This window comes from Saccopteryx bilineata, chromosome 5 (assembly GCF_036850765.1).
Source record: "Saccopteryx bilineata isolate mSacBil1 chromosome 5, mSacBil1_pri_phased_curated, whole genome shotgun sequence".
Taxonomy (NCBI): domain Eukaryota; kingdom Metazoa; phylum Chordata; class Mammalia; order Chiroptera; family Emballonuridae; genus Saccopteryx; species Saccopteryx bilineata.
This window is the reverse complement of record NC_089494.1, coordinates 196397352-196415532: the sequence shown is the minus strand read 5'-3', so window position 1 is coordinate 196415532 and position 18181 is coordinate 196397352. Positions and strand designations below refer to the sequence as shown.

Here is an 18181-nt window from a genome sequence, read left to right as displayed (position 1 = left end):
CTGGCTCCAGCAAGGGGTTACTCGGTCTGCTGTAGCCCCACAGTCAAGGCACATATGAGAAAGCAATCAATGAACAACTAAGGTGTCGCAATGAAAAACTGATGACTGATGCTTCTCATCTCCATCTCTGACTCTCTCTCTGTCTCTGTAAAAAAACAAAAAAAACAAACCAAACTTGGCATGTGCACAGTACTATCTAGTGTCATGTAGTTAGTTGCACACCAACATTTTTCTTTCCTCTGTCCTCACACTAATAAGTCACTTTATATGGGGATGACTGGGGGAGGCATCACTGTTAAAAAGAGTGAATTAGCAAAGCTTCCCTTTTGGAAAGAATATTCAGTTCCACCTTACTCAAGTCTTGTCCTCTCGACAAACTGATCTATGGCATTTCCCTAGAACTCTTTTTGCCATTGTTCCCTCTCAACTTTTGCTAATGCCTTACTTGTTGCTTTACAACTGTCTCCATAATCCACTTATTAAAACCCTAACCCCCCCAAAAATAAATAAAATAAATATAATAAAATTTTAAATCCTAACCCGTTTCCTTGCAGTCTTCTTTATTTCTAGCAGGAAGAAGGTCCTTTCTTTTGGCCTGACTCATTTCTTCGCTGTGCAACTATTTCACTAAATGTCTTAACATTCTCTTTATCAGTCAGGCTAGATCTTTGCTTGTCTAGTAAAGATTTGATCTGATTCAGGTCACATTTACTGTGCTAGCAGCTTTCATATACGTTATCTCATTTTATGTTCCCTAATTACCTAGTGAGGAACTTTGACAGGAAAATTGTTCAGTAAACATTTGACGGATTAAAGAGTAAGTCAGTAAATGAATGCTTAAACTTCACTGGTAAATCCTTGACTATAGAGAGAGCTTAATCTGCTGCTTCTAGTTAGGAAAGTAAATTAGCAAAAATACTGCACATTTAGTGTGTGTGTGTGTGTGTGTGTGTAATCCAATAATGTTTACCTAGCCAAATAAGTAATTATTAGCCAAATAAGTAATATAAACAACCAGTCTTGTTAGTGCCTGTGTTGGAGATGAAAATAAAGATAATGGCATTTTTATTTTTTGAATCAACAGCTTTGACTTCTAGCAGATAATCCTTAGGAACATTAAGAGTATCAGTTTTATAACTGAAGGCAAAAACTCTGTAAAAGTAAAGGACTTTGTCTTCACAATGGTAACAAAAGTTTACATTTAAATACCTAATACGACCTCACTCTTTTATTTGTTTTATTTTATGGGTTTTTTCCTGCTGTATTTTGTATTTGATTTAGCTGAAAATTAGAGTTACTTATTTTAGGATAAAAGCATCTTGGATGCTTGAATGATAATATTAAGCTAGGCATTAACTCACTATGGAGTTTATACTTAAACATATATATGTACCTAATATATATTGAGGCTCTTCACATCATTGTCCAGTGATTTGAAGAAGAGATCTCAATAAATTAATTAAGAATACTGAATTACTGTTACTTTTATTGATTATAACTAAGTTTATAACTGAATTTTGGTCAAAAGAGAAACAACAAAACAGGGACATGTATACTACAGGAGGTAGCAAACTTGCACTAATACTTAGTGTTTAAGGGAGAAGGATAATTTACCTCAGAGAGCAAATGATTGTTTTTATTTTCCAAAATTAAAGGAGCTTATTTCTAAATGGGAAGTGTATCACATCATTTAAGCATTGATACATGTGTACAATAAAGTCACTACTTGTTTTATAGCACAATACAGTTTTAAATCCATAGGTAAATCATATGTTGGCAGATAATCTCTATTTTTCAAAAAAGCTTCAGTATGCTTAAGAACTATGTAGAGATGAAGATGAAGATTTCATTTACACTGGCCTGTGGTGGCACAGTGGATAGAGCATCAACCTGGAATGCTGAAGTTGCCAGTTTGAAACCCTGGCCTTGCCTGGTCAAAGCACATTGGACAGTGAACAACTAAAGTGAAGCAACTTTGAGCTGATACTTCTCGCTCCACCAACTCCCTCTTCTTTCTATAAAATCAATAAATTTAAAAAAAAAGTTTAATTTACAAAACTACCTGAGTGTGTTGAACTCATTTATCACTACCACCTCATACACAGAGTAGTTTGCACTATCAAATTATAATTGACATCAAGTATATTAATTTGCAAGGTTCTATAAGTTAGGTGGCTTACACAACAAATTTATTATCTCACAGTTTTGGAGACAAGTAGTCTGAAATCAAGGTGTTAGCAACATTGATCTCTTTTCAGGCCTTCCTCCTTGGAATGTATTATAGATGGCCATCTTTCTCTCTGTCTTTGCATGGGGTCTTCCCTCTGTGTGCACACGTCTGGATTCAAATTCCCTCTATAAGGACACAAGCCATGTTAGATTAGGGCCTGCCCTGAATACTTCATTATATCTGAATTCTTTAAAAACCTGTCTCCAAATATGGTCAAATTCTGAGGTGCTGGGAGTTAGGGCTTCAACATATAAATTGGGAAGTGGCAGGGAGAAGGGTCACAATTCAGCTCATAACAAGAAAAGTGTGTGTTTGTGTGTGTCAAATGATTGGATTGCTAAGTGAATGAAGTAATGTTTGTTATTAAAATGACAATTAAGTAACATTCATTGGTTTAATTTACGAGATATTTTTGAATGATCAATGTACTTAAAAAAAACCTCAAATGGAAATAAATTTAATAGTAGTATTTAACTAGAATTTACTAAGTACTGACTTAATCGCATTTTGCTAGGCAATAAAACTATTTAAATTGTTGAACAAGTCATGAACTGTAATTCCTTATCCACAAATAAGGATTAAAAATCTCTTTACCTACTTTATGAGATTGTTCCACAAATAAGAAATAAATGAAAGTCCTTTATACTGTAAATGGGCTAGCCAAGTCATTATTGATGAGATTTTTAAAAATCATCTCTTTTTATTGCTATTTAACTCTAGGACTTACCATGAATATTTTGCTTATTATAAATAACAATGTCAACCACTTAGTAGGAAACTCTTAGCATATTGAGCATTGTCAAATTCAGGAAGACAATGGCGATGCGATGCAATGCAGAGTCAGAAAACCTACATTGAAGGTTCGGCTCTTGCCAGTACTAGCTGAGCAAACCCGTTCACTTAACTTCTTGAGATTTACTTACTAATTTTTAAGTGAAGCACACTTATTTCACAGAGAATCATTTATAAGGAATAAACGTGATAACATACAGTCCTGTAAAGTATCAAAACATAAGATGATATCATTGTATTATTTAAAATGTAATTTTATAGTAATTGAGCAATCTGTTAATGAGCTTTGTTAACATTTAAATTGGAACAAGCAGATAGTCTTAATGTCTGGACATGTTACGATTATTTCATTTTAAAATCATACATTTTCAATAGATGTGCTGCACAAAAGATGGAGCATAGTATCTTCGCCAGAGAGGGAGATCACCTTGGTGAACCTAAAGAAAGATGCCAAGTATGGCTTAGGTGAGTCGCTGAGATTCTGTTTTGGTTGTCAAGTCATCTTTAATTGAAACATTTTCCTTTGTAGTTTTAACTGGCTGGGCATTCCACTGCACCACTATTGACATCATCTATGATCTTATGAGGGTGACGGCCATCAACATTGCAGCCCACAGACTGGGCTGTCCCCAGAATCTCTTTAGTGGTTCCAGAGAGTTCTCTAGGTAAAGATCGGTGCCGCATCTGTCAGGCAGTGATGACAATCTCATCAAAAGTGATATTTCCACTGTGCTTAATATTTTTTGTTTCTTTCTGTCTCGTGGTGGTTCTCTAAGGGCTTTGATGATCAGAGGAGGCAGAAGGCACTACCTCAGTCTGGGCCTCTCTGTTCTGAATGGTCAGTTTCACTGTAATCTTCAGACCTTTCCAATCACCAGTTGCTTTTGCGATGTCACCACCAATCTTTTCTGGGGACAGGCCCCAGATGGGCAGTCTTGGGGGCCAGGGCAGATGTGGCACCGACTTCTCCACCATGCACCTCAGGTATATGACTTTGATCTCATTGGCGTTGAACTTCAGCGGCATGGTGGAGGCTGCTGGTATCGGATGAACCCAGATTCCCACTGTGTGATTCTTAAAGTCTATAGCATCATGACTTCTTTTCCCTTAGAGTGTCAAAGAAAAATATGGCAACAGCCAACACAACAGTAGCCATCCAGTATGAATGAATAAAAATTATACCTAATTTTTTTGCCAGATTAGCAAAAAATATATTTTTGGTGTGCCTCAGAGTTTTAGTAATTGGTTTGTATGTGCCATGAGATGAAAAAGACTGAAAGTCACTGGTCTATAGCATAGCGTTGGCATTGAGGCATAACCTACATCTGATCAGGGCACTGGCCGCTCACCCACAACCCTTCACCCTACCTATTCTCCCGGTCAGGAAATGCTATTAAGCAATACTTTTACTAAATTTAATAGTTCCATCTCACATGTGTTCCCTATTAATCATATTTGCTCTGACAGCCTCCACACTTCTACTATGTGTCAAACAGGCTAATCACTAGTAACTGAAAGCACCAGTATAACGAATATGTTTTTTAAATGTGCTATTTCACAGGATTTCAAATTATTGGTGGGGAGAAGATGGGAAGACTGGATCTAGGTGTATTTATTAGTTCAGTTACTCCTGGAGGACCAGCTGACTTGGATGGATGCTTAAAGCCAGGTACTTTACATTAAGTAATTCCCTAAGGACTTGCTGATCAGCACAAATTTGCACAGATGTCAAAACTGGAACTTGGGCAAAACAAAAATAATGGGAGGTGTGCTGTTTCTGTTATTTTGCATGAATTTCTCTTTGTCATTGAAAATACTGAATTGTTTATTTTTACAGGAGACCGCTTGATATCTGTAAATAGTGTGAGTTTAGAGGGAGTTAGCCACCATGTTGCAATTGAAATTTTGCGAAATGCACCTGAAGATGTAACACTTGTTATCTCTCAGCCAAAAGAAAAGATGTCCAAAGGTAATATAAATGTCCAACTATATTCTGTTTCATTTTTACAAGAAATTCAATACCTTGGCCCAGTGAGCGAGATTTAAGCTGCTTCTTTCCTTTCTGGAAATATTAAAATTATAGTTCTGGTTGTTTTCATTTTATAGATCAGTATAATTTTTTGAATTATTACTTCCAAGATTTTCCATCTTGTTCCTCTTTAGTAATAGAGTTGACCCTTGAATAATCCAAGGGTTAGGGATGCACAGTTTAAAATCCTTGTATAACTTTTGACTCTCCGAAAACTTCAGTTGTCTTCCCATAGGTGATTGGTTTCAGAACCATCATGGTTACCCAACTTGACAATGCTCAAGTTCCCTGTATAATATGGTGTAGATCAATGCATACGATCAGCCCTCCACATCCACAGCCTCCAACCACAGATCTGCTCAGAGGTCAACTATATCTAACTAAAAATGGATTTGTTGTGCAAAACTGATTTCACTTAAGAAAATTCTCCTGAGTACCTGGTGTTTTCCATCACCTAAGCCAAATCAGACATGAAATTCTTTACCATTGCCTATGTAATATAAAACACGACAGATAGAAATATAGTATCTATGAAGTCCTGCTCTGAAGCAGATATAAAAAGGAAAAAATAACATACTAGAAATTAAAAGCAAGACCATATCATTTTGTCTCAATCCCTGCCATTAGCATGTTGTGGGAGATAACCCACTTGATGAACAGATGATTTAAGTTTGAGCCATGCCCAAGCCACTTACTAGCTCTATCACTTAAGTCCTTTGAGCCACGGTTATTTTGGTTTTTTTCTTAAAGAGATCTCAGGCCTGCCTTGTCTGCTTGACTCAGAGTGGTTACAAGGATTGAGTGGTAGGGCAGTGTTTGTGAAAGAAGCATATACCACGCTTGCAGTGCAGTCCAATGCTGTGCAGTGTGGTGCAGTGCAGCCCAACGCTATGCAGTGCAGTGCAGCCCAGTCCAACGCTGTGCAGTGTGGTGCAGTGCAGCCCAGTCCAACGCTGTGCAGTGTGGTGCAGTGCAGCCCAACGCTATGCAGTGCAGTGCAGCCCAGTCCAACGCTGTGCAGTGTGGTGCAGTGCAGCCCAGTCCAACGCTGTGCAGTGTGGTGCAGTGCAGCCCAGTCCAACGCTGTGCAGTGTGGTGCAGTGCAGCCCAGTCCAACGCTGTGTGGTGTGGTGCAGTGCAGTCCAACGCTGTGCAGTGTGGTGCGGTGCAGCCCAGTCCAACGCTGTGCAGTGCGGTGCAGCCCAGTCCAACGCTGTGCAGTGTGGTGCAGTGCAGCCCAGTCCAACGCTGTGCAGTGTGGTGCAGTGCAGCCCAGTCCAACGCTGTGTGGTGTGGTGCAGTGCAGCCCAGTCCAACGCTGTGTGGTGTGGTGCAGTGCAGCCCAGTCCAACGCTGTGCAGTGTGGTGCAGTGCAGCCCAGTCCAACGCTGTGCAGTGTGGTGCAGTGCAGCCCAGTCCAACGCTGTGTGGTGTGGTGCAGTGCAGCCCAGTCCAACGCTGTGTGGTGTGGTGCGGTGCAGCCCAGTCCAACGCTGTGCAGTGTGGTGCGGTGCAGCCCAGTCCAACGCTGTGCAGTGTGGTGCAGTGCAGTGCTGTGCAGTGTGATGCAGTATAGCCCAGTCCGGTCCAGTCCCGTAGGCAGTGGAAGGGGCTCCAGAGTCTAGAGTCAGATTCTCTCTCCACCACTTAACACTGTATATCTTGAGTAAATAACTTGAACTTGCTCTAAGCCTCACTACTCATATATCAAATGATTAGTATAAAAGTGTTTACCTTGTAGACTGAAAATTAAATAAGATAATGCATGTGAAAAATTAGCACATTGCTAGGTACATATTAAGAACTTAAATGTAAGTTTCAGATGAGATTTGTAACAGTATTTTTAAAAAACATTGATGTGCTAGATATATGTAAATTATTTTCATCCCAAAAATACTGGGAATGTATAAAATAATTAGTAATATATATATTAGGTGAAAATTAAGTTTAGATATAGTGACTGTGGTTTCTTTTTTTATTTACTAAATATTATATATGTGTTATGTGTGTATATATATAAAATATGTACATATATAAGTAATATTTTCAGCACTTTTTTACTGTGAACAAACAACAGATTTTAAAAAGCTGCCACTGCCCAAGAGTTTATCATCTAATTGTAGTCTAGTCATCTTAGGCAAAGGAAGATGATTACAATTGAAAATGTTTTTTAATTAAGTGAGAGGCGGAGAGGCAGGGAGGCAGAGATGCAGACTCCCACATGCTCCCTGATCAGGATCCACCCAGCAACCCTCCTATAGGGTGATGCTCTGCCCATCTGGGGCCACTACTCTACTGCTGGCAACTGAGCTATTTCAGTGCCTGAAGCAAGGCCATGGAGCCATCCTCAGCACCTGGGGCCAACTTGCTCAAACCATTCAAGCCATGGCTATGGGAGGGGGAGAGAAGAAAAGAGAGAGAGAGAGAAGGGAAAGGGATGGAGAAGCAGAAGGTCACTTCTCCTGTGTGCCCTGACCTGGAATCAAACCTGGGACTTCCACACACTGGGCCAACACTCTACCACTGAGCCAACCAGCCAGGGCCACACAAGTCTTATCTATTTATGATCTACCAACTAGATATGACAGTGCTCTTCACGCCATAAGTAGTGTGAGAAATTATCAGTTCTCTTTTTTTTTTTTTTTTTTTTTTTTTGTATTTTTTCTGAAGTTGGAAACGGGGAGGCAGTCAGACTCCTGCATGCACCCAACCGGGATCCACCCGGCACACCCACCAGGGGGCGATGCTCGGCCCATCTGGGGTGTCGCTCTGTTGCAACCAGAGCCATTCTAGCGCCTGAGGCAGAGGCCACAGAGCCATCCTCAGTGCCCGGGCCAACTTTGCTCCAGTGGAGCTTCGGCTACGGGAGGGGAAGAGAGAGACAGAGAGGAAGGAGAGGGGGAGGGGTGGAGAAGCAGATGGGCACTTCTCCTGTGTGCCCTGGCCAGGAATTGAACCCGGGACTCCTGCACGCCAGGCCGACGCTCTACCACTGAGCCAACCAGCCAGGGCTTCAGTCCTCATTTTTGTCAGGCAAACAGGTAGAAAACTGCATTAAACTGCATTAATCAGGAAATGGGGAGCCGAGATGAAGGGGGTACACATGTCAATAGAAATTGCTCAAGAATTACCAGAGGAAGGAGCAAAAGAAATAGAAAGCATCTACTGCATTTGTTGGGTTCTTGTCATGGTTTCAGGCCCTAGGTCCAGTGTGTGTGTGTGTGTGTGTGTGTGTGTGTGTGTGTGTGTGTTGTCCTGTGTAAAATCCTCCAACAATCATCGGAGCATTGTGTGTGTCACTAACCTGTTATTTTCCTTGATGTATTTTGACTTACAGCGCCATCTACGCCTGTGCACACTGCCAATGGCATGAAAAGTTACATGAAAAAACCTTCCTACATGCAAGACCCTGCTATAGATTCGTCTGAAGATCACCGCTGGCCACAGGGTATCCCGAGGCTCATGTCAGAAGGCTCTTTTGGGCTGTCTGGGGCGCTGCGGGAAGGAAGCCTGAGTTCTCAAGATTCCAGGACTGAGAGTGTCAGTTTGTCCCAGAGCCAGGTGAATGGTTTCTTTGCTAGCCATGTAGGTGACCGAACCTGGCAGGAATCCCAGTGTGGCAGCCCTTCCCTGTCTGTGATATCCAAAGCCACTGAGAAGAAGAGGACTTCTACTGACAGTAACCAGAGCAAAGCGAGAAAACCAGGCGTTTCTGATGCACCAGATTACTCCGATCGTGGAGACTCAGACATGGATGAAGCCACTTACTCCAGCAGTCAGGACCATCAAGAGTCAAAAAAGGCATAGTCTAATTTGAATATTCTCTTTTTAACTTAACAAAACAAACAACAGCAAATATGTTACAGAGTGGAATGATCTACAGTGAATTACTTACATTATTCTGGAAAGGAGGAATCATTTGTATAATATGCTACTAACTGCTAATGCATTTGATGCTAACTTTCAGAGAAATTAGCAGCTTTGAATACTAACTCTAAAATGGCTATTATTCTGACAATTTGTTACCTGATAATACAAAAGAATAATCAGATTATAAGTATTTTCTACAAATTGTTTATATCTTGCATAATTTGTGTTATAAGAGAATTTAATACATGAAAAATATTGTTCTTAAATAGTTCATGGAATGGCCAGTTGACCTTATTATTGATAACTTAAATTCTTCTGAAGTTCTGGATGTATAACAATAATAATAACAAAAACAACAATATGGAAAATTTCTTATTTCCTAGAAATGATAAAATTTAAGCAAATTCAGAAAAGAACCCTAACTCCTTTCTTTTTTACTGAAAAACCAACATTCCTCATAAAGAGGATTATGCCTTTATAAATGGAGCTCAGCTGTTGTGGTTATATTGATGTTGGATTTGTAAACATAAACAAAGTAAACAAGCTTACTCATTTTAAAAACGACTAAGTTAAAAGCTGCTGCTTAGCCTGACCAGGCAGAGAGGCACAGTGGATAGAGCATCGACCTGGGATGCTAAGAACCCAGGTTTGAAACCCCGAGTTTGCCAGCTTGAGCACCGACTCATCTGGCTTTAAAGCGGCGTCGCTAGCTTGAGCGTGGGATCATAGACATGACCCCATGGTTGCTGGCTTGAGCAAGGGGTCACTGGCTCAGCTGTAGTTCCCCCACCACCACCCTGTCAAAGCACAAGGCACACATGAGAAAGCAATCAATGAACAACTGAAGTGCTGCAACAACAAATTGATGCTTCCCATCTCTCTCTTTTCCTGTCTCCTCTCTCTCTCTCTCTCTCTCTCCCCCTCCCTCCCTCCCTCCCTCCCTCTCTTGCTACTGCTTAATATATATTGACTTTTTAAAAAGGAAATGAGAATACTTTCCAAATTCAAGAGTATAAAAAGCATTGGACAAGGATTATAAAGCCAGGTTTGAACTGGGCTCTGGGCTTCCCTTAGCCATCTCTAGCTGTTTGACCTGAAGCAAGCCCTTGAACCTCCCAGACCTCAATTTCTTCAACCCTAAAACATGAAGGTATTGGGTTAGATGATCTTGAAGATCTCTTCCAAACCTCATGATTTTTAAATTCACTCTGTCCCTTAGTATCTTGTTTTTTCTTAATTTTTCTCAAAAAATAAAATATATTGAATCATCCGGTAGTAATTCATTTTAAGTCTAACAAGAAATCCTTTTGTTTGTTTTTCTTTGTTAAGGAATCTTCCTCCTCAATGAATACATCCAACAAAATGAATTTTAAAACTTGTCCTTCATCACCTCCTAAACCTGGAGATATCTTTGAGGTCGAACTGGCTAAAAATGCTAACAGCTTGGGGATAAGTGTCACGGTACTGTTCGACAAGGTTTTCAGTGTTTTCTCTTCTCCACTTCCAACAGCCTCGTGTATTCCAGTTGATTCATTGAATTTTTTTGCTGCAAAAGTGAAACTTGTCAAATACTTCCAAAATTAAAAATTGAAGCATATATAAAACATTTTTCAAATTTTGAGTGTACTAGTCACTTTTTCCTGTGGTTTAAAGAAATTAGACAAATGCTACCTTTCATCCATGGATTTCACACTTGCTTAATCTGACATAAGACTTGGAAAATATAAAATAAATAAGTACGCTTTATATGCATTTGATAGCATTTGCATGAGCATGGAATAATACATTTTAACGCACATCATAAACAGTTCAAGTCTAATGGATATGCCATTTCTCTTTATAAACACAATTAGTATTTTAAAATTACAGGTTACAGAATATATATGTATTGCTACAGTGGTTACAATATGAACATAGGCTTCTTGCAAAAATCTGTTAATGAGTATACTATACCCTAAATGGTAACATTATCATGCATGATATTTGAAGGATATTAATTATGAAAGCAATTTAGAAACACTGAAGAAATAGCACTATTAATATATCGGTATCAAAAAGAAGACAAAAATTGCTAGCACTTTAAAAAGTATTACTCTTTCCTTTTGCCCTTAACTTCTTTTGAATTTTATCTTTCTGTTTTCAAGGGAAATAAAAACTGTATGTCCATGTGAGATAGAGAATCTACTCATTATCTCTCATCTAAACTATAAGCAAACTTCTCTACCAAAACCTTTCAAAATGAAAAAAAAAGTCTTTGACTCATAAGATTTGCTTTCAGATAAGCAAATACGATCAGTAGTATATTATTCCATATGCTGTTTTTTCTGACAGTTCTCACACTAATTTTACATAGATGGATTTTGCTTTCTGCTTGCTCATAATGCATGGTATAGACCTAACAAAGGAAGAGTAATTCTTCATATAATTAAGATGTGGCATGTTGTTATTTTCTGAATAAGGAATTCACCTAAAAAGTAACTTCTTTAACATTTGGAAAATTTAACTGAAAATATTCTTGGGCATTGAAATAATTGCATGTGCTGACATGCTGTGGCTGCTTTCGCTGATAAATTGAATGTTTTCTGGGTCTCAGATTTGAAAAATGAAGTATGAACTTTTTTGTATTACAAAATGTTATTGCCTGACCTGTGGTGGCACAGTGGATAAATCGTCAACCTGGAATGCTGAGGTCGCCGATTCAAACCCTGGGCTTGCCCAGTCAAGGCACATATGGGAGTTGATGTTTCCTGCTCCTCCCTCTTTTTTCTCTCTCCCCTCTCTCTAAAAATAAATTAAAATTTTTTTTTAATATTATTATACTTGTCTTTTCCCACTTAGGGGGGTGTTAATACCAGTGTCCGACATGGCGGCATTTATGTGAAAGCTGTGATTCCCAAGGGAGCAGCGGAGTTCGATGGTAGAATTCACAAAGGTAGAGTACTTGTGTATGTGTATGGGAATTATATATAGTATTTCCACTTCAACAAATAAATTAAAATTTTGATATAGACCTTAAAATTTTTTGTAATATAAAATAAGAACATATACAAATTCTCAAGACTCCTTGATGTCATTCCAAAAACTCTTCTTTCCAACTTACTCTCTAGTATCAGAAAATATTTTGACAGTGTTTTAATTCATGTTTTGTACTTTCTAAGAAACAGATTACCAGGAAATGGGAGAGGATGGTACCTTTGTAAAGACACTGACAGACACATTTTTTTTTAATTCATTGAGAGGAGGGGAGATAGACAAACTGACTCCCACATGTGCCCCAACCAGGATCCACCCAGGATGCCTACTGGGGAATGATGCTCTGTCCATCTGGGACATTGCTCCATTGCTAAGCAACCGAACTCTTCTTAGCGCCTGAGGCACAGGCCATGGAGCCATGTTCAGCTCCCAGGACAAATTTGCTCCAATCAACCCACGGATGCAAGGAAGAGAGAGAGAAAAGCGAGAGGGGGAGGGGTGGAGATGCATATGGGTGCTTCTCCTGTGTACCCTGGCTGGGAATCAAACCTGGGATCATCCATACACTGAGCTGACACTGTACTACTGAGCCAACCAGCTAGGGCCAATATTTCTAATTAGATCTAAGTTAGTTCTCTCCAATTGCTCTACATTTGTAGTTCAGTTTATCATTTACCAGGATTTAAATCAATTTTGCAATATGTACAATATCTTATTCTAAAATGCACCTAAGATTAACCATAGAATTGGGAAATTAAAGAAACTATGACACAGTTTTGTCCAGAATTTGTCTCAGTCTCTAAACAAAGTAATACAAAACAAGACTACAAGGTAGTAAATAGCATGATTATGTTTTATGATTTGTTTTCTTCAAAATGAATGCCTGTTTTATAGGTGATCGTGTCCTCGCTGTCAATGGAGTTAGTCTGGAAGGAGCTACCCATAAGCAAGCTGTGGAAACCCTGAGGAATACAGGACAGGTAACAGCTCGTTATGCCACATTTTAAAGATGCCTTAGAAGAACAGAATAATGTGAGAATAATATCAATTTCATGGAGATATCCAACTTGTTAGTCAAGAAACAACCTGACTGGTGGTGGCACAGTGGATAGAGCATCAACTTGGGATGCTGAGGTCCCAGGTTCAAACCCCCAAGATCGCCGGCTTGAGCTTGGGCTCATCCGGCTTTAGTGCAGGCTCACCAGCTTAAGCATGGGATCATTAACATGACGCTGTGGTCGCTAGCTTGAACTCAAAAGCCACTGGCTTGAAGCCCAAGGTTGATAGCTTGAGCAAGGAGTCCTGGCTCAGCTGGAGCCCCTGGCCAAGGCACATATGAGAGGCAGTCCGTGAACAACTAAAGTGACATGACTACAGGTTAATGTTTCTCATCCCTCTCCTTTCCTGCCTCGTTTTGTTTTGTTTTGTTTTGTTTTGTTTTGTTTTGTAAAGAAAACAAAAAGAAACCAATCCTGATATCCTAATATTTTTTTTTCTTCCATATTAAGAAGCAAACCTTATAACAGAGGTTTTCTTTCCTGAGGAAACTGTCTTTCTGTATCCCATTTAGCCCTAATATCAGCAGAGATCTGACATGAGGAATGGTGGAGATTGCATTTTTAAAAATTTTTGTCAGCATCCACCAATAGTTATTTTCACTTCTAGTCATTCTTGATCCCAAAGGCTAAATTCATTTTGCTCAAATACATTCTGAGTCAGAGAGTTTAGCCAATTATTTATAATGGTTTTTATATTATAATACAGTAGTAATTTTAATCCAATGTTTGTTATTTTTTATAATAGAATTTTTCTAATTATCTTTTTATACAAAAAATAATAAAAACTTGATTTTGAAATTTTCAACCCCTTGCTTTTGTCACTTAATTTTTTTCTCTCTGTCTACCTATATTTTGGTTGACCAGATACTTACTTGAAATGATTTCATCATCAATTATACAAAGTATCTACTTTCTTATCATTCTTATTAATGAAGTGCTTTTTTATTTTTCCAGTTGGTCCATCTCTTGTTAGAAAAGGGACAGTCTCCAACATCCAAAGAACACACCTCTGTGACTGCACCGTACCCCCTCTCAGATCCAGGTGGCCAAGGTCAAGGCTCAGAAAAAATGAAGAAAACGACTCCTGTCAAAGACTACAGCTTTGTCACTGAAGGTCAGGCCTTGGGACACTGTCTCAATTTTCACTTATTCTGGGCTTACTCAGAATTTGAATTTTGCATGTTGGATCACAATTCATGCCTAAGTCTCTTTAATTATTCTATAGATAATCTAATGCATCCCTACACTGAATTTTTAAAAAAGACATATTTGCTGCTTTTAGAATCTGAAAGACTTTGGATAATGATGCCATGCATGAAATAGATTATGGTTATATAATAGTACCTTAAGTACTATTCAAACTTCAAAATCATATTTTTAAGGGAAATAATACAGTTGTCCCTCGCCGTATCGCGGTTCACTTTTCGCAGGCTCACTGTATCACAGATTTTAAAATTGTATATATCTCATTTTGTATCAGATTTTTTGCTATATCGTGGGATTTTGCGGTATATAGGTATTTTTATATATTTAATTTGATTATTTTTGCTGCAAATATAAGGTGTGGGAAAGGTTTGTAAGAATGTGGGGAGGGTTTATAAAGCCTTAAAATTATATAAATAATAAAATAAATTTAAGATGCTACTTTCTGGATTTTTGCCTATCGTGGGGGATTCTGGAACCTAATCCCCGTGATAGGCGTGAGACCACTGTATATAAAAACTGCTGAAAATGGCTTTAACCCCATATGAAACCTTGACTTTTTCTATATTTCTATTTAATTCTATGGACTTGACAAGCTAACACTGAGTAGAAATGCACCTAATAGCCCCCGGATACTGGGTTTTCTTATATACTTTGAGAGCTCTTGGATATACCACTAATTGGTAGTAAAATATGAAAATTAAGGATGATGTAATAGTGAGCTTTTCCTAATGATAAGTCTGTTCATAATACAGAAGTCCCCTTTTTCTCATATTTCATTCATCTTCCTTTTTTACAAAGTTTTTATTTATTGACTTAAGAGAGAGAGAGAGAAACATCGATTTGTTGTTCCACTTATTCATGCCGTCATTGGTTGATTCTTATATGTGCCCTGACCGGATATTGAACTCTCAATCTTGGCATATCCGGTTGATACTGTAACCAGCTGAGCTATCTGGCCAGAGCCTATCTTTCTTTTAAAGGGCATAAATGTATTTTACTTTATAAATGATGGTGATGGTATATAGTCATTGTTTGTCTTTTATTTTAAATTATTCTTTAACAGAATTGTTAGCAACTCTGAATTAGTCCCCAAAATAAGGAGAAAAAATAACCTAGCCTATATTTTTTCTGAGTATGAAAGTAAAATTAGAATGCCCTCTTGAGCCTGACCAGGTGCTGGCACAGTGGATAAAGCGTCGGCCTGGGATACTGAGGACCCAGGTTTGAACTCTGAGGTCACTGGTTTGAGCCCAAAGGTCATTGGCTTGAAGCCCAAAGGTTGCTGGCTTGAGCAAGGGGTCACTGGCTCAGCTGGAGCCCCCCAATCAAGGCACATATAAGAAAACAATCAATGAGCAACTAAGGTGCCACAACTATGAGTTGATGCTTCTCATCTCTCTCCCTTTCTGTCTCTTTCTCTCTCTCTCTCTCGTGCAAAAATAATAATAATGCCCACTTGATCTCCCTGCCCTATATTCTTCCTCTATCATTCTTTCTTTAAATATGTTGTTTTATGTTCTGATTATTGTTTAAAAATATTTTTTGTCATTATATTTTATTGGATTATATTATTCTGTACCAAAACATCAGAATGTCATCTTCCCCATGCCCTTCTCTGACATTTGTATTGTTCTCATCATTGCCCTCTCATTGCATACCTCAATTTCTCTTTTCTTCTCCTTTCCTGATTTTGTCTTTTTTGTGTGTGTTCTACAGTCTTTTAAAACACATAAGATTAAAACATAATTTTATTTCAAAACCCTGATTTCAAAATCCTCTTTTCTGTTCAAGCTGTTAGTTCATGCAGCTTAGTTTATTAGGGTTAGTTTTTTAATTGATAGAGTGTGAAACAGGATTTGCTTAAAGAATAAGAGTGCACTAAGTGTATATAAGGCTGGAAATATGGTAGGAAGAGAGGCTTTTTAAAAAGTGTCTAGCCCTGGCCGGGTTGCTCAGCTGGTTGGAGCGTCATCTGGATATACCAAGGTTGTAGGTTTGATCCGCAGTCAGGACAAAGAGAGGAAGTGACCGATGATTGTGCAACTAGGTAGAGCAACAAATGAATACTTCCTTCTCTTTCCCTAACTCACTTTATATCTCTAAAATCAATCAATGAAAGAAATAGATTTTTAAAAAGAATAAACCAATGAATTCATGCATAAATAAGTGAACAACAAATCGATTTTTCTCTTCCTTTCTCTCTCTCTCTCAAATCAGTAAATAAAATTTTTTAAATGTATCTGAAAATATATGTGTTTGTGTATATATATATATAGCATGTTAAGAATATTTTTTATATCTTTTTTCTGCAGAGAATACATTTGAGGTAAAATTGTTCAAAAATAGCTCAGGCCTAGGATTCAGTTTTTCTCGAGAAGATAATCTTATACCTGAGCAAATGAATACCAGCATAGTAAGGGTTAAAAAACTCTTTCCTGGACAGCCAGCAGCAGAAAGTGGAAAAATTGATGTGGGTGATGTTATCTTGAAAGTGAATGGAGCCTCTTTGAAAGGACTGTCTCAACAGGTGAGCCTTCAGCATGTGGAGTATAGTATTTTAAATGGTGAGATAGATTGGCCTTTTAGAATGATTTGGACATGGTGGTTTAACTGTAGCTTCATGTATCCTTCTTGGTACCCCCAGGAAGTTATATCTGCTCTCAGAGGGACTTCCCCAGAGGTATCCTTGCTTCTCTGTAGACCTCCACCTGGTGTGCTACCAGAAATCGACCCTGCTCTTTTGGTGAGACTTGTAAAAAGTAATTTATATTTTTATAGAATATCAATTGAGTGATTAATTCAGCTGTAATAATTTCATCATTGCATGATCTCCTGGGTTTTATCCCAGTTACTTCAACTAAGAGTGTTATCTTGTGTGTGTCACTTAACCGCTGAGTACATTCTATATTTGTAATATAAAGTAATTCAATTCACTTTCTCTCCTCTCCCTTTCAATTCTTGGATTCTAAGATTCTGGGATTTTAGAATTTGTTTTCTAGGCATGAGTAGAAAAAGACATAAAATAATGGTAACAATAAAAACTTTTCTTTATTTCTTCATTGAACCAAAGTGAGAAACATAATCCTCATGCTAGATTAGATAAAAAGGAGATTTTTTTTTTTCCTTTATTTTTAATACTGCAGTTGAGTAAACAATATATGTTTTTTCATTTCCTTTTCTTATGTCAAGAAATAGCTAAAGTATCCAAAATCTATTTTGATGGTTATTTGTAAATTATATACTGATGGGTAAGAATCCATATATAGAAGAAGAAGAATACAAATGAAGAAAGACAGCCTTTGGCCTGTCAACTTAAAATATAGTGTTCATTTCCAGTGAACATGACCCTAGGTGTCATTGCCCAGAAACTTTAACTCTTATATCAGAGAGGGGGGAATGTTAAAAGAACATTAATAGGAAAGTAACACCTCTGTAGGTGCATTATAAATAGCATTTTAAGAAACTACACTGATTTGAGGCACCAGTTAGGAACTGGTGGAACTCCCTCAATGAATTTATAAGTTGATACAGTATTTATGGAAAGCAATCTTGAAATACTTAGTAAGGCCTTCCAATGTATCTTGTGTGATGATTTAGAACATTCTATTTCTATTGTATAGAAAACTACACGGAAATCATAAGAAAGTCTGGTGAAAGTTTACATACAAAGTTCTAGATTTCTAATAATAATGCAAAGCTAGAAACAACTCTGTATCCAATAAAAGAATTCTGAAATAAGTTAAAGGTACACCATCTGTAGGATTCTTTCTGTTTTATGCAGTTGTTACTGAAGCATATTTAAGACCTCAGAAAATACTCATAAAAACTTACATTTTAAAATCAGGATAAAATAGAATATATACTATACCTCTAATTCTGATTTAAAGTATAAGTTGTATAGTTTGCAGTTGTTATTTTTATATGTGATTCTTCCCTAATAAACATTACTTAAATTATCAAAATATAATTGAATATTTTAGTCGGAAGTGCTTTTGTTTGACATGTTCATTTTCAACCAAGTGT

At 37.9% G+C, this 18181-nt stretch overlaps 1 protein-coding gene and 1 pseudogene across 5 annotated transcripts in view; one reads left to right on the top strand and one right to left on the bottom strand.

Annotated features, from left to right (window-relative positions):
* PTPN13 (protein tyrosine phosphatase non-receptor type 13) overlaps positions 1-18181 on the top strand; it is a 243238-nt gene that overhangs the window by 170144 nt on the left and 54913 nt on the right. For 4 of the 5 annotated variants that reach the window (XM_066281164.1, XM_066281168.1, XM_066281169.1 and 1 more), the window contains 10 exons: positions 3398-3487; positions 4584-4691; positions 4860-4991; positions 8389-8852; positions 10251-10382; positions 11760-11853; positions 12789-12874; positions 13907-14066; positions 16471-16685; positions 16803-16901. In XM_066281164.1, coding sequence (XP_066137261.1) covers positions 3398-3487; positions 4584-4691; positions 4860-4991; positions 8389-8852; positions 10251-10382; positions 11760-11853; positions 12789-12874; positions 13907-14066; positions 16471-16685; positions 16803-16901 — 1580 coding nt within the window. The remainder of the gene's footprint in view (positions 1-3397; positions 3488-4583; positions 4692-4859; positions 4992-8388; positions 8853-10250; positions 10383-11759; positions 11854-12788; positions 12875-13906; positions 14067-16470; positions 16686-16802; positions 16902-18181) is intronic. The other variant, XM_066281165.1, reaches the window with a different exon arrangement.
* Positions 3554-4069, bottom strand: LOC136306367 (large ribosomal subunit protein uL11-like; annotated as a pseudogene).